Raw genomic sequence first — 23,426 nt, 5'->3', positions numbered from 1 at the left:
AAAATTACATGAAGGTTAAACTCACGTTTTTGGCGTTTTGCTCCTAGATCTGGAACGTCTATGTTCCTTGCTTCGACTTCTCCTACGACGATCATGGCTACGACTCCTACTGCGCCGACGATCCCTGGACCGTGATTTACGACGTCTGTCACGAGATCTGGACCGAGATCTCTTCTTGCGATCCTTATCTCGAGAACGTGAACGAGACTTCCTCCTCTTGTCCCTAGACTTACTCCTAGTCCTCTTTCGGCGATCTTTATCACGTGACTTGCTGCGAGTTCTTCTTCGTCTGTCTTTGTCTTTGTGTCTGTCTGTATCCCTATCCTTGTCCTTGTCCCTATCTCTGTCCCTATCCTTGTCTCTATCTCTATCTTTGTCCCTGTCTCTATCCTTGTCCCTACCTCTATCTTTGTCTCTATCTCTAACTTTATCTCTGTCCCTGTCCCTATCCCTATCTTTCTTATCTCTATCTTTTTCCCTATCCCTGTCCCTATCTTTGTCCCGGTCCTTGTCTTTTCTGAAAAGAAAAAATACAAATGTAAAAAAAAAAAAAATGTGAAAATGAGAAAGGAACAGCAAGTGAGAGAAAGGGAAAGAGAAAAGATTCTCTTGTGCATTGAGACATAGCTAATCAGAAGCAAAGGGTTTGCATAAAGGGGAGTAAAAAAAAAAAAAAAAAAAAAAAGACAACCTACCACAAGTGACATTCCACAAGGATCAGCATCTTACCAGAAGATATCAGAAACACTGCTGGAACCAGTGTAGAAGCCTTCAAGAGGAAACTGAACAAGTATCTTCACCAGGTGCCAGATCAACCAGCTGTGATGGACATGTTAGGCAGCAGACCTCCAGCATCAACAGCCTGGTTGACCAGGCAAGCACCAGACGAGCCTGGCCCATGGCCGGGCTCAGAGTAGATAAACTCAAAACTCTTCAAAGGTATATCAAAGGTAAGGTATAGGCCCTTGTTCATAATTTACACAAGTGGCCTTGACAAGAGAGTGAATAATGATGAGGAAATACAGACACAAAAATAAGCTGAACAGATTAGAGCTCTAATACACTGCTTGTCATTCAAGTACACTGGCCCCACTCTAACCTAACTGCATAATAGATCATCCTTAGCACTTTAGGGTACAGTCAACTGTCTTAAGAGATTAGCACACTTCTTTCAGGGTTTCATGGGGTAAATTTCCTCATGACTTATGGTGTCCATAAACCATGGGAGTGGACTGATATCCTTCCCTTAGTACACCTCAATATCAGCTCAAAGGGTCTCACAACTGGGTTTAATTCTTTCCTGGCCAGTCATCAAAGGGTACCTCAGTCATGAAGCCAGTGAACAAAAGATTTTGTGACGTGGCAAGGACCACTGTTTCATATAAAAACCTTGTACCACATTAAGTGAGTTTTGTGCAAATAATAACAGACCAATTCTAGATAGGTTAGTGCAGTTAACATTAGTTCAGATGTTTTTCTAGGCTTCCCAGGATGTGCTTTCGGTGTGGACATGTCATGAACACTGTCCTCGAGGAAACGATGCAATCAATAGACACACACACACACACATCACTGGCTTCTACTATTTCCTTTCTTTGATGGCCTACCTTATGTAATCCAATGATCTCTACAATTGTTTTATGTTGGATACTAACTTTTGCCCTTATTTTGTCAATAGCCAAAAATGTCTGGCAAATTCAGCCCTCAGAACCACAGTACAGGGGGGATTATAAAAACAACTGTACATCACGCAAGTTCAGAAGACACTTAGGATGCAGGCAGTAGCCATAGAGAATCCTCAGACATTCAGCATCAAGCTGCCAGGCCAATATATTTTGTCTTATCGACAAATGTACCAGGGCAGTGTATTACTTTGGTCATTAAATTAAGAAAGGTGTCATCCATCCAGCATTCTTTAATGACAAGCACTGTATTCTCAAAGGAGGATACCACAGAACTTCAGGAAAATTTTACAAGCTTAAGTCACAGTCCAAAAAGTAACAGATGCAGTTCAATGTGGGAGAAAAAAAACAGTCCTAAAACTTGGAAATGAAAACAATCCTCTCATTTATAAACTAGATGAGCCAAAGCATAATCATATGAAAAAAAGACTGAAGAGTCATGGTAAGCAGAAACCTGAAGCTAAGACAGCAGTGACTAAGCATGCACAATAACACTAACAGACTACTTGGATTTATATCCAGTGTAAGTAACAAAGTCAAAACCCATAATAATTTTAAATAATATATTAAATTTAAAATTTAATTTTTTAAATTGGATTATATAAAAAAAAAGATTTTTACTATATAATTTTTTATAAAAATTTAAATTATAATTTTAAATAAAAAGTTTAATATTATAAATTATTTATTTTTCATAATTTTTTAATTTTATAACATTTAAAAATAATAATAAAAAAAAAATAATTTTTTATATTTTTTTTATATAATAAATTTTTAAATTTTTTATTTATATTAATTTTTTTATTTTAATAATATAAAATAAAAAAATTTAAAATTAAATAAAAAGTAATATTTAAAAAACATTATATATATAATAAAATTTTAATTTTAATAATTATTTTTAAAATATTTTTAATTTATATAAAAAAATAAAATATTTTATTTTTTTTAATTAAAAAAAATAATAGCAAATATAAATTATTTAATAATATAAAATTAGTAAAAAATTTTAAAATTAAAATAAAAATAAAATAAATTAATTAAAAAAAAATTAAAATTTAAATTAATTTTTTATAAATAATAAAAAATATATAAAAAATAAATATTAAAAAAATTAATTAAAAATATAATTAAAAATAAAATATATTTATATAAATAACAAATATATTATATATAATTTTATTATTAAATATAAATTTATTTTAATTTAAATAATATAAAATATTAAATATATAATAAAAAAAATAATATAAAAATATTTTATAAATATATAAATTAATTTATTTAAATAAATAAATAATTATATTAAATTAAAATAATAAATAAAAATTTTATATATATATATATATATATATATATATATATATATAATATATATATATATATTTTATAAATTTTAATATTTTTATATATATATATATATATATATAATAAATATATATATATATATATTATATTATATATATATAAAATATATATATATATATATATATAAATATATATATATATATTTTAATATTTATATATATTTATATATATAATAAAATATATATATTTTATATATAATATATATATATATATTTATAATATATATATATATATATAATATATATATATATACAAATATATATAAAAATATATAAAATATATATAAAAATACATAATAAAATATAAAATAATAAAATATATAAAATAATATATAAAATAATATAAAATATAATTTTAATATATACATAAATATATATATATAAATATATATAAATATATATATATATAAAATATATATAAATATTATTTTAATAATATAAATATATATATTAATAATAATATATATATATAATATAATATTTTTATATATATAATATATATATAAAATTATAATATATCAAAATATATAATATAAATAATATATATATAAAAATATATATAATAAAATATATTTTTAATAAAATAATATATATATATTTATATAAAATTTATATATATATAAAATATATATAATATATAAAATATATATATATATATATATATATATAAAATATTATATATAAATATATATAAATATATATTATATTATAATTTTTATTAAAATATTAAAAAAAAATTTCCCCATATTATAATATATTTTAATTTTAAAATACATTAAAATAAAAAATTATTAAATATATATATATATAATATATATATTAATAATATATATATAATATATATATATATATAATATATATATATATTTTAATATATATATAATATATATATATATAATAAATATATAATATATATATAATATAATATAATATATATTTATATTTTTTTTTTTTTTTTTTTTTTCAAAAGCCTTGCCTCCTCCCCGGGGCAGGGGGGACCCAAAAAGAAAGAAAACCCCCAAAAGAAAATACTTTCATCATCATTAAACCACCCCCAAATTTTTCCCATTATCACTGTTTTTAAAAAGGTGCTAGAATAAAAAGTTTAGAAGCAAAACATAAAGATACAAACATATCCCCCCCAAACTCCCAAACCCCAAACCCCTCCTTTGGTCCCGGGGATTGAAATTCCCCCCTTTTTGGGGGGGACCCCAAGTCCACTAAAAAGGAAAAAAACCCGGGTTTTCCCTTGAACCCCTTCACTAAATATTACCCTGCTCACACTCCAACAGATCGTCAGGTCCCGGACCATTGGGCCTCCATTCCCCTTCCATCAACACCCCCCACGTTTTTAAGGGGAAGTCCAAGTTTTTACCCACAAACCCCCTTTTTACCCCTTTTTAAATTTTTTTCCAGAGGACCCCACCCCACCCCCCTTTCCTTCCCTCATAGATTTATATGTTTCCCCATGTCATTCATTTGATCCATTCTTTTTAAATGACCAAACCACCCCCAAAAACCCCTCTTCTCCCCTCGGGACTAATTTTTATTAACTCCACACCTTTCCCAACCCCACACCCAATTTTCTGCAAATATTTACACCACAAGGCCCCAAAAAACCCCCCTTTCCCCCCCCTCCCGGGTGCTTTTCCCCAATTTCCCCCCCCCTTTTTTTTTTTTTCTTTTTTTTAAAAAAAATTTTTTTTTTCCCCCCCCAAAACCCCCCCCCTTTTTTTTTTTTAAAAATTAATTAACCCCCCCCCCCCCCCTTTTTTGAAAAAACCCTTCCCTTTTTCCTCCCCCCAAAATTTTAAAAATTTTTTTTTTTTAAAACCCCCTTTTTTTTCCCTTACCTTTTTTTTTTCCTTTAATTTTTCCCCCCCCCTTTTTTAAAACCCCCCCCTTTTAATTTTTTTTTAAACCCCCAAAACAGTATCATCAGCAAAAAACGTTTTTTTTTTGGAAATTTTTTTAAAAAAACCCCCCCCCCAAAACCCCCTTTTTTTCCCTTTTTTTTTCCCTTTAAAAAATTTTTTAAAAAAAGGGGGGCCCCCCCCCCCAAAACCCCTTTTTTAAAAAATTTTTTTAAAACCCCTAACCCCCCAAAAAAAATTTTTTTTTTTTTTTTTCCCCCCCCCCCCTTAAAATTTTTTAATTTTTTTTTTTTTCCCCCCCTTTTTTTAAAAAAAAAAAAAAAACTTCCCCACTTTATCTAAATAAACCCCAAAATATTTTTTTTTAAAAAAAAAAAACACATCCCCCCCCCAAAAACCCCCCCCCCCCAAATTTTCTTTTTTTTCTTTTAAAAAAAATTTTTTTTTTTTTTAAAAAAAATTTTTTTTAAAAAATTTTTTCCCCTTTTTTTTGGGGAAAAAAAAATTTTTAAAAAAATTTTAAAATTTTTCCCCCCTTTTTCCCCCCCTTTTTTTAAAAAAATTTTTTCCCCCCCCAAAAAATTTTTTTCCCCTTTTTTTTTTTAAATTTTCCCCCCCCCCTTTTACCCCCCCCCCTAAAAAATTTCCCCCCCCCCCAAAAAACCCCCCCCTTTTTTTTTTAAAAAAAACCCCCCAAAAAAAATTTCCCCCTTTTCCCCCCCCATTTAAAACCCCAAAATTTTTTTTTCCCCCCCCTTTTTCTTAATTTTTTTTTAAAAAAAAAATTTTTTTTTTTTTTTTTTAATTCCCTTTTTTAAAAATTTTTTTTTTTTTTTTTTACCTTTTTTTCCCTTTTTCTTTCCCCCTTTTCCCCCCCTCTTCCCTTTTTAAAATTCCCTTTTTTTAAACCCTTTTTTTTTAAAATTTTTTTTTCCCCCCCCCCCCCCTTTTTCTTTTCCCCCCCACCCCCAACCCCCCAAACCCCCCCCCCCCTTTTTTTTAAAAAAACCCCCTTTTCCCCCCCAATTTTTTAAAAAATTTTTTTTTAAACCCCAAACCCCCCTTTTCCCCCCTTTTTTTTTAATTTCCCCTTTTTTTTTTTTTCCCCCCCCCCTTTTTTTTTTTTTTAATTTAATTTTAAAAAATTTTTTTAAAAAAAAAAATTTTTTATAAAATTTTAAAAAAAAATTTTTTTTTTTTTTAAAAAAATTAAAAATTTTTTTTTAAAAAAAATATTTTTTTTTTTTTAAAAAAAAAATTTTTAAAATTTTTTTTAAAAATTAAAAAATTTTTTTTTTAAAAAAAAAAAAAAAATTTTTTTAAATTTTTAAAATTTTTTTTTAAAAAATTTAAAAATTTTTTTTTTAAAAAAAATTTTTTTTTTTAAATTTAAAAAATTTTTTTTTTTTTTTTTTAATTTAAAAAAAATATAATTCCCCTTTTTTTTTTTTATTTTTTTAAAAAAAAATTTAAAATTTTTAATTTTAAAATTTTTTTTTTTTATTTTTTAAAAATTTTTTTTTAATTTAATTTTTTTAAAAAATTTAACCCTTTTTTTTTTTAAATTAAAAATTTTTTTTTTAAATTTTTAAAAAAAAAATTTTTTTTTTTTTTTAAAAAAAAATTTTTTTTTTATTTTTTAAAAAAAAAATTTTTTTTTTTTTTAAAAAATTTAAAAAAAATTTTTATTTTTAAAATTTTTAAAAAAAATTTTTCCCAAAAATTTTTTAAAAATTTTTTAAATAAAAATTTTTTTTTTAAAAAAAAAAAATTTTAAAAAAAATTTAAAAAAAAAAATTTAAAAAAATTTAAAAAAAAAAAATTTTAAAAAAAAATTTAAAAATTTTTAAAAAAAAATTTTAAAAAAATTTTTTTAAATTTAATTTTAAAAAAAATTTTTTTTAAAAATTTTTTTTTAAAATTTAAATTTAAAAAAATTAAAAGGGGGGGTTTTTAAAAAATAATAATTTTTAAAAAATTTTTTAAAAAAATTAAAATTTTTAATTAAAATTTTTAAATTTTTAAAAAAAAAATTTTAAAAAAAAAAATAATTTTTTAAAAAAATAAAAAATTTTTAAAAATTTTTAAAAAAAAAAATTTTAAAAATTTTAAAAATTTAAATTTTAAAAAATAAAAATTTTTTAAATAAAATTTTTTAAAAAAAAAATTTTTTATTAAAAATTTTTTTTTTTTAAATTTAAATTTTAAAAAATTTTTTTTTTAAAATTTTTAAAAAAAAATTTTTTTTTAAAAATTTTTTTTTTTTAAAAAAATTTTTTTGGGGGAAAAAAAAATTTTTTTTTTTTAAAAAATTTTTTTTTTTTTTTTATTTTTTAAAAAAAAAAATTTTTAAAAAAAAATTTTTTTTTTAAAAATTTTAAAAAAAAAATAAAAAAAAAAAAAATTTTTTTTTTTTAAAAAAAAAAAATTTTTTTAAAAATTTTTTTTTTTAAAAATAGGGTTTAAAAAAAAAAAAATTTTTTAAAAAATTTAAAAAAAAATTTTTTTAATTTTTAAATTTTTTTTTTTTGTTTTAAAATTTTAAAAAAAGGGGGGTTTTATTTTAAAATTTTTTTAAAATAAAATTTTTAAAAAAAAAAAAAAAAAATTTTTTTAAAAAAATTTTAAAAAAAAAAATTTTTTTTTTAAAAAAAAAAAAAAAGTAATAGAGTTGTCAATGGGTGGAACAGGCTGCCAAGGTAGATGTAGATCATTCAAGCCAAAACCTTAGGTACTGTAGTGCTTTAAAAATAGGTTGAACAAATATACAAGAAAGAAGGGTTTGATTAGAGAAGGCCATGCTTAACATGTGCCAGCAGGCCTGTTACAGTGCTCCTCCATTCTTATGTTTTCACATTTAGTGATGTTGATATCAGGTGATGGTTGACTGTGGTAGTAGCTAGTACTGCCTGTTACATATGTACATGTATTTTCCACAACAACCCTCTCCACACACCCTTCAGTATCAACAAGCAATGACAACTATAATACAAAACATTATAAACTTATTATTTTTAACAGATTAAGAAAAAAAAAAAAAAAAGGCTTGTTGGCAGTGTAAATAACTATATTTTTCAAATATATTCTCTACCTCACATTATAAATATACATCACATAGCACCATTTCAGGAGCATTACCCAAGAAATGTTTAAGAGTTTACTGTCCCCTCCCAAGAAATTAAAATAGTTTGTCAATTAATGAAATAATTTTTGTTACATTATACAAGTGCTTTGAAAACTCACTTGTCTTTTGAGGACGTGTGTCCGTTTTCCTTTGGTTTGGCGTCTACTGACGAACTGCCTCCGTCCTACGGGAGCACAAGAGACGGTGTAACGGCAGCACCAGCCAGAGGTGGGTGGTGGGAGAAGGGCAAGGGTGGGGAGAAGAAAACAGAACAGCCACGCATTAGTTCACTACATAATTATGAAACCTATCATTACATTCTCCCACCAAGTACCAAAACCTGGTTATAAAAACTGAATTCAGACACGGTTAAAGCTACACGTAATACCTTGTAGGAAACTCCTGTAGTGGTATGTAATGGGACATACACAGAAAAGCCCAAGAGTTTCTCAGCAAGGTCTGCACTACAAAATCTTTCAGAAAAATCACAACCATACCACACTTTCATTTGGTGTAACAGTCAGAAATGACTAATGAATCATACATAAACATGCATTCGAATAATCATCACACACTTCCGATAACAACACTAAACATGTTGGGTCACTGTCAAAACCACAAGGATACACTACATTAAGTGCACCCTAAGAAAATTTCACACCAGTGCACCTTCTATTTCTGTGCACCAATTTAGTAAACATAATGCAGTATCCTCCAGCCCGCTAGTACCTGAAGTCTCTCTAGCCGTAGGGTCCAACCAAGGCACGGCCGCCTGCAAAACGCAAACTTTAGACTGGAGCCTTGACGCCACGTGTAGTTATATTGCATCAATATACAACACATGCACCAGTCACAGCACAAGAGGAAAATTAATAATAAAAAAAAGAGGAATATAAGATCAGACTGACCACAGCATAACTTAACATTTTTCTTCAAGGTTATACCTGTTTTACTGACTGTCCTCATGACACATAAACAACAAATATTGTGGTCAATTTAAGGTGGTGGGTGTTGAGTGGAGTGAGTAACGAGCGAGATCCCTCGGTGTTGTGAGCTTGCCAGCGCCAGCATCTGAGTGGAGATACCAAGTTGTCAGTACCAGGCCACCACGGACACACTGAAGCTTCACCAATAACCACTTTTCTTCACTTTGGTACCATTCTTTTAGCACAGCAGTGTTCACTACTATTTCTTCATTTGCTTGGAAACTTCAGCAATTCACAAGTTGTTATTTAACTTTTTATTTAGGAAACTAAGCTTTAAACAATTTCAAAAATTCCTCCAAAGTATTCTGCACGAAAAAATTAAAAACAGTTATAAAAAGATAACACAGCAAGCTTATGAAAGAATTCCTTGAAAGCCTTGAGAGGGTTGTCATGTTCAAGAAAACGTCTATTCAAGATATCATGATCATCTTACAACTTGATATCTAAATATCCAAGAAAAGACAAAAACAAGATATCCTGATAGCAACTTCATAAGGCTTGCTACATTGTCTTCCTATACTTATACCCTATACTTGAAAATTACTGAATTACAAAAATTTGAAATCCAGGATATTCATTTGGCTCCATATATTGTATATCATATATAGTTACTTCTGGAACTGCTGATGAACTACCACTATGGCTGATCTATGTTTGAAACACTGAATATCTTACTTTTAACTGATGTACATGGATTAAAATTAATTTAATTGAAAACAATATTTGCTACAAACTACTACTCTGAGCAAGACCATAGGTAAGATGAAAGTTTTAATGAGAATACTAGCAATGACTTACAGAGGTATAACTGTTCATAACTAGACAAAACACATTAAAGATAATACAAGCCACCAGACTCTACTCTCACAACAAAACATTATGCTGGAGAAAGCAAAGTTAGACCATATATCTTCAACATGTACTCCCTCTAATGTGTCTTGGCCAATTAGGGAACAGTTTACATGATACATCATTGTGTCTTCATCAACAAGAGGTATAACTTATGACTACCAGTACCTGGCGATGGTGGGAGCACAGTATTCGAGCTCACGACCGTTTTATCATGGAGGGTGGGAGACAGTGACTGAATAGGTTATCTAAAACAACAGAGAACGGGGAGAGAAGATCAGCGAGGCACACGGCTGATTCACACTCACCAACTTACAGCCTTGATAAAAATATTTATAAAACACATCTACTAAAGCATTAAGAGTTTTACCTAACAGTAGATGATTGAGGATCAAATTTCAACATCTAAACTCATGATAAAATACCAACAATACTCTTAATATCTTCAACAAGGCTGCAAGATTATATATATACCAACACACACACACACATCCATACTGATACTTCCATGTAACTAATATCCATACTGCAGTCACCCACATATTCATTATACTCATGTTCTTTATATAAGTATACACCTGTATCACATAAAACACAAGTAAATATGGAGAATGGCTTCGAACACTTTCTGCAAAAAACAAGTACGGAGTGTAAATCTTAGCTGACAGTAAATTATGTACTATATATATGTATATTTATTGAACCTTAGACTTTTAAAAGTCACTTCAAATGTAGACATAATTGAAAAACTATTATATCAACCTGCTTAAAATTCACAGCATATCATACTCAAATTCAAAGTGTCAATCATTCTATTAACAGTGACATTACCTGAAAATAAGAAATACTCATCCTTTTATACCACTTACCTCCTTTTTGAATGGAGCTTCTAACATGGCATCCACATCAAGGTCATCGGTCATTTCCGACTCTGTAAACCGAGAAAGAAAAACTTCCATCAATCACTCCACTACTGTCTTGCCAGAGGCAAGCTTACACGTGTATACAGTCATAAAACTGCAACATTGACACCCCTCCTTCTAAGAGCTGGCACTGTACTTCCCATCTCCAGGAACCAAGTCCGGCCTGCTGGTTTCCCTGAATCCCTTCATAAATGTTACCTTGCTTACACTCCAACAACACGTCAAGTCCTAAAAACCATTTATCTCCATTTACTCCTATCTAACAAGCTCACTCAAGCTTGCTGGAAGTCCAAGCCCCTCGCACACACAACCTCTTTTACCCCCTCCCTCCAACCTTTCCTAGGCCAACCCCTACCTAACATGCCCTCTACTAGAGATATACATGTATACACAAAGTCATTCCATGCATGAATAATCAAGCCATACCTTTTTTTAATACTAAAATTAAATGACAAGGCTGTACCATTAAGCTAGGGACCAGGAGACCTGTGTTAACCTGCCATGGCCAGTACATAGTGTATATAAAAAGGAAAAAGAACATGAAAATCACCTTTCCATGTAAACTTAATTAGTGTTAAATACTAACACACAACATGGCATCAAAACATATAATATACGTATAGCATAATAATACAATACAGTAAAATCTCTTAAACTTCTATTTAACATTTTTCAGCAAATTAAGGAAAAAATGGCCAGACAAATGTTAGAATCATAGGATAAAATAGAAAAAAATGCATAACTCCAGATTTTGTCCATAGCAGTTGTCTGGTTGTATTCTGAATCATCAGACCAAGTCAAACAACTTCAACACGTGTCCGTACGGGCCAGAGCGGCTACATTCTGGACCTGCATTTTTTCTTCAAGCCATTGGTCACCTGTGCCAGTTCATTGTTTGTGCTCGCTCACACATACATGCATCACTCAGTCTCCATTTTCCCTGCATTCAGTGTAATGAACATTAACCCTCTCAGGGTTTCCGACGTGCTAGTACAGCTTACGCACCAGGGTTATCGACGTACTAGTACGCCTAAATTCTAGCGCCTTCAAATCTAGTGAGAGAAAACTGGTAGGCCTACATATGAAAGAATGGGTGTGTGTGGTCAGAGTGCACAGTATAAAAAAAATCCTGCAGCACACAGTGCATGAGAAAAAAAAACTCCAACCGTGTTTTTTGTTTAAAACAGCGACTTTACAGTGTATTTTCATATGGTATTTATAGTTGTATTTTAGTTTTCCTGGTCTCATTTTATAGAACAGAAGACATGTTATGAAACTTTAAATGATTTTGATTGGTTTCATAATGAAAAGTACCTTGAAATTTAGCTCAAAGTAGCAGAAATGTTCGATTTTTACCAAAGTAAACAAATCATGCCAAGCGCCCAATACACGTCAACTGGTGAGTCTAATATTCTTTCGCAAGTGTGTTGATATTACTTATACCATTTCTACACTAATGCAGTAGTCTGCATAACAGTAAATCTTCTATTTTTTGTGAGAATAAAAATTCAAAGTGGAAAGCAGAAGAGATGTAAGAGGGGCCTGGGGATGTGACTAATGAACAGAGAAAATGTTATTTTAGTGCCAGGAATGTCTGTCTTGTTTATTCTGGACCCTATTTGGAAATTGGCATCTTCTGAAATTTGTGTGAAATTGGCAAAATTGCCAATTTCTGACCACTTAACTGGATAGTTGAAATTGTTAAGTGGGTGGTTTCCTGTACTCATTTGATAGAAAAAATGGAGTTCTAGCGAAACTGATATGATTTTTGTCGACTAGTACACTAGAATTGGCTGAAAATAGGGCTCAAAGTGGGCAAAATCACAGATGCATAAACATCGTCGAGACCGCTAACTTCGCGAGAGCATAATTCCGTAAGTTTTCCATCAAATTTCATACTTTTGGTGTCATTATGATTGGGAAAAGATTCTCTATCATTTCACAAGAAAAAATTAGTTTTTTTTTTTTTTTTTTTTTTTTAAAAAATTTTCGACCCTAAGAACGAGTCTAGGAGGGCCTCTCAACCCTGAAAGGGTTAAGTAAGGTGCAGTAAACAATGGCTTCTAATGTAAGTGGTGGTGCCATGAGAAACATGGTTCTCAGTGTTATGTAGAAACTTGAACTAATAAAAGAGGGCTGAGTTTAGAAACTTAGTGGCATGAATATGTGAGCATGAATACAGTGGACCCTCAACCAGCGATGGCATCGATTAACGATAAATCTGACTAGCGATACATTTTATCGCAAAAATTTTGCCTCGATTAGCGCTAAAAAACTTGACCAACACTATTCGTTCCGTCTGAGACGCATCCACTTCTGGCCAGTGTTTACAAGCCAGCCAGCCACCGCGGTCGCTTCCAAGCATACAATCGGAACATTTCATATTATCACAGCCTTTTTAGTGATTGCACCTGCAAAATAAGTCACCATGGGCCCCAAGAAAGCTTCTAGTGCCAACCCTACAGCAAAAAGGGTGAGAATTACTATGGATATGAAGAAAGAGATCATTGCTAAGTATGAAAGTGGAGTGCATATCTCCGAGCTGGCCAGACTGTACACAAAACCCCAATCAACCATCGCTACTATTGTGGCCAAGAAAACGGCAATCAAGGAAGCTGTTCTTGCCGAAGGTGCAACTATGTTTTCGAAACTGAGATCGCAAGTGATAGAAGATGTTGAGAGACTGTTATTGGTATGGATAAACGAAAAACATAGCAGGAGATAGCATCTCTCAAGCTAGGAAGTTGCATGACGATTTAATTAGAAAAATGCCAGCAACTAGTGGTGATGTGAGTGAATTTAAGGCCAGCAAAGGTTGGTTTGAGAGATTTAAGAATCGTAGTGGCATACATAGTGTGATAAGGCATGGTGAGGCTGCCAGTTTGGACCAAAAAGCAGCTGAAAAGTATGTGCAGGAATTCAAGGAGTACATAGACAGTGAAGGACTGAAACCTGAACAAGTGTTTAATGGTGACACTGACAATGTTGTGAAACACTTTAGGAATGTCATAAAGGAACGGGAGGTACAGGCCTCTATGGGCAGATATGTTGTGCAACAGAGGTCCAGTGACTCTCAAGCTGGTCCTAGTGGCATTAAAAGAAGGGAAGTAACCCCGAAAAAGGACTTGCCACCTCAAGTCCTAATGGAAGGGGATTCCCCTTCTAAACACTAAGACCATCAACACACTCCCCTCTTCCCATCCCATCAATCATCACCAGATCTTCAATAAAGGTAAGTGTCATGTAACTGTGCACGTCTTCTTCAGTTTGTGTGTATTAAAATTAATATTTCATGTGTTAAAATTTTTTTTTTTTTCAATGCTTTTGGGTGTCTTGCACAGATTAATTTGATTTCCATTATTTCTTATGGGGAAAATTAACTTGACCAACGATTATTTTGACTAACGATGAGCTCTCAGGAACGGATTAATAGCGTTAGTCGAGGGTCCACTGTATATGGTGTTAAGAAACAGAAATGTGTGAAATCCATGGAAGAACAAACTAACAGACAGTATTCTCAAGTTTAGTGCAGATGCTGGTCAAAGGTTCAACAGTTGGTCTTAGAAAGCATATGAATGACCAACAATAAAAAGTTTGCACTGCATATATGGTGCGGAAAATATTTTTCCAAAATTATATTGTATAATTTTTATAATGTAAATGTACATGATTAACACATTACTGTTGGTCTGAAGTGTACGTATATTTGAAAGTGGAAGAGAACCAACAGATAAACCCTGCGCATGCGCTGGGGTGCGCAAGGGTAGAAGAGGAGACGCAGGAGTGTTTTGACTGGGGTTAACATGCTGGTCAAAAAATGGGACCGGGAAATTGGCATCAACAGCGGCCTTAGGATTAATATAGGCCTCACTTCATAATAGGAAGTGTTGCAACTGTTCCCAGTTTAGAATATGGGACAAAGTGAATGAAACCACCATAATAGGGTAGTGAGAATGGGAAATAGTGAGGGACACATGCTTGGAGATGGTGGAGGTGGTGACAACAAACTTGTCTAATTTAATCAAGCTTTATCGAGGACAGATAACAGTGAATCGACCTTCAATGAACAGAAAATAATACGGGAATGTAATATACTGTGAATTGTGAAGAATATACGTGGAAAACACTCAACTAAGGTGATATTACATGAAATAGAGAGTTCACCATATTGAAATTCCAGTGTGGATACCTGGTAACCTGGCATCCCATTTCCGATATCCACGGAGGTTTTTAACCCTTTCAGGGTCCACAGGCCCTCTCAGACTTGTTCTCAGGGTCCCCCAAATTTCAAAAAAAAAAAAAAAATAAAAATAAAAAAAAAAAAAAAAAAAAAAAAAATAGAGAATCTTTTCCCGATCATAATGACACCAAAAGTATGAAATTTGATGGAAAACTTATGGAATTATGCTCTTGCGAAGTTAGGGTCTCGACGATGTTTAAGCATCGGCAATTTTGCCCACTTTGAGCCCTATTTTCGGCCAATTCCAATGTACTAGTCGACAAAAATCATAACTATTTCGCTAGAACTCCATTTTTTCTATCGAACGAGTACAAGAAACCACCAATTTACTGATTTCAACCATCCAATACAGTGGCCAGAATTTAGCAATTTTGCCAATTTCACACAAATTTCAAAAGATGCCAATTTCCAAATAGGGTCCAGAATAAACAGACATTCCTGGCACTAAAATAACATTTCTTCTGTTCATTAGTCACATCCCCAGGCCCCTCTTACATTTCTTTTGCTTTCCACTTTGAATTTTTATTCTCAGAAAAAAAAAAAAAGAAGATTTACTGTTATGCAGACTACTGCATTAGTGTAGAAATGGTATAAATAATATCGGCGCACTTGTGAAAGAATATTAGACTCACCAGTTGACGTGTATTGGACGCTTAGCATGATTTGTTTACTTTTGAACTTCGATAAAAATCAAACATTTCTGCTACTTTGAGCTCAATTGCAAGGTACTTTTCATTGTAAAACCAGTCAAAATCATCTCAATTTCTGTAATGTCTTCCATTCTATACAATGAGACCAGGAAAACTAGAATACAACAATAAATACCAAAGAAAATATAGTGCAAAGTTGCTGTTTTAATCCAAAAACACAGTCAAAGTTTTTTTTTTCTCATTACGCACTGTGTGCTGCAGGATTTTTTTTATACTGCGCACACTGACCACACAGACTCATTCTTTCATATGTAGGCCTACCAGCTTTCTCTCACTAGATTTGAAGGTGCTTGAATTTGTGTACTAGTACGTCATGGACACTGGTACGTAAGCCGTACCAGTACGGCCGAAACCCTGAACGGGTTAATGAGCTCAGCCTCCTGTACTGGAATAAAACAAATCGGAAATAGTGTCTTGCTGAAGTTGCATCATATCAACTTAGCAAGACTTCAAAATGAGATGGTGAATGGAGGAAATAAGGAGCATCAACTACCCACAGCTAAGTACACCTTGTTATGTTGAGTTAGCTGGCCAGTTTAATTAATTTCTATGTAATATGATAAGTATTATGGGTGATCCAGCTGCATCAAGTGACCACCAGAGAAAATCTGATAAGTGGTGGTATTATATACAAGTATTTTTCCTTGATGGATATAAATGTACATGTGTCTAACCCCTCCCCCCTTTTCTTCAGTCTAATATAATCCATACAGTCCACAACTAATTAGTAGTGCCGTACTTGTGGGTGCTATCCACATCTAAGTTATAATACTGGCCAAGGATAGATGTGCCTAGTGTGTGTGGCATCAGAGGGAGTGACTCAACGCGGCCAGGAGTGACAAGTTTTCCCACACGTTTCTGCAGGGTAACTACTGTGAATAGTATATGACTTACCTCCCAAGGAGATTATTTGTATGAATGTAATGATGAGGTTCATACAGGTAACCCCTTATAAATTTTCCACATATGGTATGTTTAACCCTTTCAGGGTCCGTCCCGTAGATCTACGGCTTTACGTTCAGGGTCCAAACCGTAGATCTACGCCATGAGCTCAGCTCACTCTGATAAACTGTGAGTGGTACATTTGGGCCTAGATATGAGAGAATACATCTATGTGGTATGTGTGCACCACATAAAACAGATCCTGCAGCACACTGTGTATAATGAGAGAAAAAAAATGAAATCATGATTTTTCGATTAAAACAGCAACTTTGCAGTGTTTTTTCGTATGTTTTTTATAGTTGTATTTGCGATTTCTTGGTCTCATTTGATAGAATGGAAGACATATTACAGAAATAGAGATGATTTTGATTGGTTTTAGCACTGGAAATGGCTTGAAACTGAGCTCAAAGTAGCAGAAATGTTAAATTTTTGCCGATATTCAAGAGTAAACAAACGACCTCACACATCTAATACACGCCAGCTGGTGGGCCTAATATACATTCACAAATATGGTGATGATATTTATACAATTATTACAGTATTGCATAACAGTAAATCTTCTATTTTTTGGTGTGAATAAAAATTCATTATGTGAATAAAAAATCAAAATGGAATTTATTTGTAAAGCCTCAAAACATAACTAATGAACAGAGGAAATGTTAGTTTAGTGCCAGGAATGCCTACATTGTTCATTCTGGACCCTATTTTGAAATTGGAATATTTTGAACTTTGTGTTAAATTGGCCAAATTAACAATTTCCGATCACTTTATTTTGTAGTTGAAACAGTTGACTTGGCGATTTCTTGTGCTCAATCGATAGAATAGAAGTAATACTAGTGAAATAGCTAAGAATTTGGTTGATTGGAATAATGTAATTGGCCTAAAATGGGAGTCAAAGTTGGCAAAATCGCCGATTCGTAAATATCGCTGACACATCAAAATTCGCGAGAGCATAGTTTCGTCAATTTTCCACCAAATTTCATACTTTTTGTTTTATTACCTTCACAAAAAGATTCTCTACGATTTCATAAGAAAAAATAAATTTTTTTTTTGAAAATTCTTGGACACTGGTGCGTGACTCCAGATTTGGGCCTTGGACCCTGAAAGGGTTAACTACATTCTGTTGATTCCAATGTTTGTGGTGTTGATCCTCAGTCTGTTGCTCATAGGCTAGCAAAGCATATGGACATAAAATTTCAAGTGATGACTGGCTTTGGCACTTCTATATTCATGACTTGAGTAATGTTAAGCCTTATGACGAGGCTGGGAGCACACCCACAATGTCGAGCTCCAGACTAGGGGTGGAGACACATGAAAAAAGCAGAAAATCTACCACCTTGGTTTTAACTGAATTTTACTCTTTCATGAAGCTTTAACTAGGTAGCATTCCAGCAAGCTCTGCTACAATGGAGATCATCTACTTTTGGGCAAATTCATAATAAATTAAAAAGTTAACATTTTGTTCGGATTTTTAACCCTGGAGGGTTAGCCACCCAGGATAACCCAAGAAAGCCAGTGCGTCATCAAGGGCTGAGTTATTTCCACTGAGATCCTTAAATCTTGTCCCCCAGGATGCGACCCACACCAGTCAACTAACACTCAGGTACCTACTTGCTAGGTGAATGGGACAGCAAGTGTAAGGAAACACACCCAATGTTTCCACCCTTGCCGGGGAATGAACCAAGACACTGAGGCGAGTGTTACCTACCAGACCATGGGACACCACGATTAGATAATGACTGAAAACCTTGCGAGACGTAACACGATGCTTAACCCTTCCCGTCTCTTACATAAATCTACATTACACATGTCAGTGTCACATAGATCTATATTTTGGAGCAGTAAATTTTGACCTAGACATGAATGGGTCTGTGGTGAGTGTGCAAGTTTTGGAAAAAAAAAAAAAATGCCCCACATGATGCATGATGGAGAAAAGCTAACCTCCAACCTTGCATCTGCTTTAAATAGTAAAAAGTTTTTAAGATGGTTTTATGGCTTCATTTATTGTTTCTGGGCATACCAAATAGAATGAAAGACATACTACAGAAATAGGAATGATTCTGTTCAGTTTCAAAACCAGAAGTAGCTTGAAATCAGGCTCAAAGTAGTGAAAATCTTAAATTTTTGAAGATTCTCCTGAGGTAGGGAGGGCATCCCCCCCTCCCCATGATCTGCTTTACAGGTTTTTACTTAGTCTGATCCAAAATGACTAATATTTCTTTCTAGTGATGCAACAATGCTCAGTGGGATCTGACAAAACACACTGGCCTATGTAACCCCCCACCCTTTTTTTTTTGTTTTTGCACTACCCCTCACATAGCGAGCTGCAGGTGCACTCAGGTGTCACAGCAAAATTTGTCAGACCCCAATGGAAATAAGTCACTGTCTGACTTTTTTTGGGTTATCCTAGGTAATTTACATGTGTGAAATGTAATTGTAATGACCTTAATTTGTGTAACTGTACCTACGTGTACCTAAATGAACATACTTGCTTCGGGAAGCAGGTCTCCATACAGTGTAAGCTGCCATTTACCGTTATTAGATTCAGGGAGAAAGGAGAAAAGTAATTCCGAAAGAAAAAAGTAGTTTCCTTTGCAAATAAAAAATAGAACTAAAAATTTCAAATTAGGTCAGATGGACTCCCCTGTAGGTGTCCTGGGTGAAGAAGACACTACCCTACCTGAGTTTAGTAACCAGCTTTCCATCATATCCGTGAAATATTCTCAAGTGGAAAAATGTAGCTGATGAATGGTGCCCATGGCCTGGTGGCTGAAGCCCTCACTTCACATGGCGAGGGTCTGGGTTCAATTCCCAGCAAGGGTAGAAACATTGGGTGTGTTTCTTTACACCAGTTGTCTGTGTTCACCCATCAGTAAAATGGGTACTGGGAGTTAGTCAACCAATGTGGGTCACATCCTGGGACAAAACTGGCCTAATTTGCCCGAAATGCTCTGCATAACAAGCAACTTTCTATATAGTAGTAGTATGTCATTGATGTCAGCTAGGCCTGTATACCTTGTACATGTACTTGTAGTAAATAAAGATATTATTATTTAATAATAATCATAAATAATAAATCTATTTCTACACGTACATGTACAAGGTATACAGGCCTAGCTGACAACGACATACCACTACAGTGGAATATCAGTTGTCAAATGCCTTACTTGCCGAACAAATCAGTTTTTGAATGAGGAATTCAAGAAAAAATGTCCTGTTTTTGTACATACTCTTGGTTGTCGACAGGCAACACTAACAGGACAAAGTAGCTCGCCAGATAATGAGTCAACAGCATGGATGAGTCTGTATAGCCACTAACTTGCATGCTGTAAACATCCCTCCAGTTTTGTTGTGCATCTTGTTAACTTTTTTTATTTTGGGGCTTTGATACAATTTTTTTTATCGAGATAAGCCATCACAAGTCCAAAGAAGGATAACGAGAAGAAATCTAAAAGAAAAGTTGTAAAAAGTACTGCTGTGTTTAAAAGAGAAGTTATAGTGGACCCTTGACCAACGATATTAATCCGTTCCTGAGAGCTCATCGTTAATCGAAATTATCGTTAGTCGAGTTAACTTTCCCCATAAGAAATAATGGAAATCAAATTAATCTGTGCAAGACACCCAAAAGTACTGAAAAAAAAAAAAATTTACAACATGAAATATTGATTTTAATACACACAAACTGAAGAAGACATGTACAATTACATAACACTTAACTTTATTGAAGATCTGGTGATGATTGATGGGATGGGAGGGGTGTGTGGATGGTGTTAGTGTTTAGAAGGGGAATCCCCTTCCATTAGGACTTGAGGTGTCAAGTCCTTTTCCAGGGTTACTTCCCTTCTTTTAATGCCACTAGGACCAGCTTGAGAGTCACAGGACCTCTGTCACACAACATATCTGTCCATAGAGGCCTGTACCTCCCGTTCCTTTATGACATTCCTAAAGTGTTTCACAACATTGTCAGTGTCACAATTAAACACTTGTTCAGATTTCAATTCTTCACTGTCTATGTACTCCTTGAATTCCTGCACATATTTTTTCAGCTGCTTTTTGGTCCGAACTGGCAGCCTCACCATGCCTTATCACACTATGTATGCCACTACGATTCTTAAATCTCTCAAACCAACCTTTGCTGGCCTTAAATTCACTCATCACCACTAGTTGCAGGCATTTTTCTAATTAAATCGTCATGCAACTTCCTAGCCTTTTCACATATGATCGCTTGAGAGATGCTATCTCCTGCTATCTGTTTTTTGTTTATCCACACCAATAACAGTCTCTCAACATCTTCTATCACTTGCGATCTCAGTTTTGAAAACATAGTTGCACCTTTGGCAAGAACAGTTTCCTTGATTGCCGTTTTCTTGGCCACAATAGTAGCGATGGTTGACTGGGGTTTTGTGTACAACCTGGCCAGCTCGGAGACACACACTCCACTTTCATACTTAGCAATGATCTCTTTTTTCATATCCCTAGTAATTCTCACCCTTTTTGCTGTAGGGTTAGCACTAGAAGCTTTCTTGGGGCCCATGGTGACTTATTTTGCAGGTGCAATCACTAAAAACGCTGTGATAATATGAAATGTTCCGATTGTATGTTTGGATGGGACCATGGTGGCTGGCTGGCTTGTAAACACTGGCCACAAGTGGACGCATCTCGAACGGAACAAATCGTGTTGGTAGAGTTTTTTAGCGCTAGTCGAGGCAAAATTTTTGCGTTAAAATGTGTCACTAGTCGGATTTAACGTTAGACGATGCCATCATTGGTTGAGGGTCAACCAACGATGCCATCGTTGGTTGAGGGTCAACTGTATTCGAAAGTATGAAGACAGGCTCCACATGGTTGATATAACAAAACTTTCTGGTAAATCAGCATCTACATCAGCAAGATATAGGGTCAAGGGAAAAAAAAAATTAAAGCTGACATTGCGAAAGGTGCAAAAGTGATATCAAGGGAAAGGTCACAAATGATTGAGGAGGTTGAAAAAAAACTTGATTTGAATAAACAAAATACAGTTTCATGTTGATAGTGTTTCGGATGCCATTATTTGTAAAAAAGCAAGGCAGTTGCATGATGACCTCCTGGGATAAAAAAAATGGAACAAGTGCTGAAATACAATCCTTCAAGGCTAGTAGGGGTTGGTTTGCTAATTTTAATAAAAGAAGTGGTATTCATATGTGGCTAAGCATGGGGGGATTCTGCCAGTGATGAGAAAGTGACTTAAAAAGTATGTCACTGAATTCCAAGCATATGCAGAGGCTAAGGAATATATCCCTCAAGTGTTTAACCCTTTCAATGCCCATGCCGTAGTTCTATGGCTTTGAGTTGAGGGTCCAAACTGTAGATCTACGCCATGAGCTCAGCTCACTCTGATAAGCTGAGAGTGGTAAATTTGGGCCTAGATATGAGAGAATACATCTGTGTGGTATGTGTGCACCACATGAAACAAATCCCACAGCACACACTGCATAATGAGATAAAAAAAAAAAAAAAGACCTTAATTTTCGATTAACCCTTTGAGGGTCGACAGGCCCTCTCCGAAACTCGTTCTCAGGGTCGGCCAAATTTAAAAAAAAAAATTATTTTCTCTTATGAAAAGATAGAGAATCTTTTCCCGATCATAAAGACACCAAAAGTTTGAAATTTGATAGAAAACTTACGGAATTATGCTCTCGCAAAGTTAGCGGTCTCGGCGATGTTTACACATCGGCGATTTTGCCCACTTTGAGCCCCATTTTCGGCCAATTTCACTGTACTAGTCGACAAAAAACATGAATATTTCCCTAGAACTCCATTTTTTCTATCGAATGGGTGCAAGAAACCACTCATTTATGAAATTCAACTATCCAGTACAGTGGTCAGAATTTAGCAATTTTGCCAATTTCACACAAATTTCAAAAGATGCCAATTTCCGAATAGGGTCCAGAATAAACAAGAAAGACATTCCTGGCACTAAAATGACATTTCCTCTAGTCATTAGTCACGTCTCAAGGCCCCTCTTATATTCTTTTGCTTTCCACTTTGAATTTTTATTTTAACAAAAAATATAAGATTTACTGTTATGCAGACTACTGCATTAGTGTAAAAAATGGTATAAATATTATTGGTGCACTTGTGAAAGAATATTAGACTCACCAGTTGACGTGTATTGCACGCTTGGCACGATTTGTTTACTTTTGAAGTTTGGTAAAAATCGAACATTTCTGCTACTTTGAGCTCAATTTCAAGGCACCTTTCTTTGTAAAACCAGTCAAAATCATCTCAATTTCTGTAATATGTCTTCCATTCTATAAAATGAGACCAAGAAAACTAGAATACAACAATAAATACCATACGAAAATACACTGCAAAGTCGCTGATTTATTAAAAAAAAATGGTCAAAGTTTTTTTTTTCTCATTATGCACTGTGTGCTGCAGGATTTTTTTTAGACTGTGCACACTGACCACATAGACCCATTCTTTCATATGAAGGCCTACCAGCTTTCTCCCACTAGATTTGAGGCCGCTAGAATTTATGAGTACTAGTACGTCAAAAACCCCTACGCGTAAGACGTACTAGTACGACGAAAACCCTCAAAGGGTTAAAACAGCGACTTTGCAGTGTTTTTTCGTATGTTTTTTATAGTTGTATTTGCGATTTCTTGGTCTTATTTGATAGAATGGGAGATATACATGTATTACAGAAATAGAGATGATTTTGATTGGTTTTACTGGAAATGGCTTGAA

General features: G+C 33.1%; 1 protein-coding gene across 3 annotated transcripts in view; it reads right to left on the bottom strand.

The window, feature by feature from the left end:
• Positions 1-23,426, bottom strand: part of Caper (RNA-binding protein 39-like protein Caper) — a 69,439-nt gene that overhangs the window by 36,481 nt on the left and 9,532 nt on the right. Inside the window, exons 2-6 of one of the 3 annotated variants that reach the window (XM_070097033.1) lie at positions 10,752-10,813; positions 10,051-10,130; positions 8,777-9,118; positions 8,167-8,231; positions 26-517 (exon numbers count right to left, since the gene is read on the bottom strand). In XM_070097033.1, coding sequence (XP_069953134.1) covers positions 26-517; positions 8,167-8,231; positions 8,777-9,013 — 794 coding nt within the window. In that variant the 5' untranslated portion in view covers positions 9,014-9,118; positions 10,051-10,130; positions 10,752-10,813. The remainder of the gene's footprint in view (positions 1-25; positions 518-8,166; positions 8,232-8,776; positions 9,119-10,050; positions 10,131-10,751; positions 10,814-23,426) is intronic. The other 2 variants (XM_070097034.1, XM_053793958.2) reach the window with 2 other exon arrangements.

Source organism: Cherax quadricarinatus, chromosome 56 (assembly GCF_038502225.1).
Source record: "Cherax quadricarinatus isolate ZL_2023a chromosome 56, ASM3850222v1, whole genome shotgun sequence".
In the NCBI taxonomy this organism is placed as follows: domain Eukaryota; kingdom Metazoa; phylum Arthropoda; class Malacostraca; order Decapoda; family Parastacidae; genus Cherax; species Cherax quadricarinatus.
This window is presented reverse-complemented; position numbering and strand designations above follow the sequence as displayed.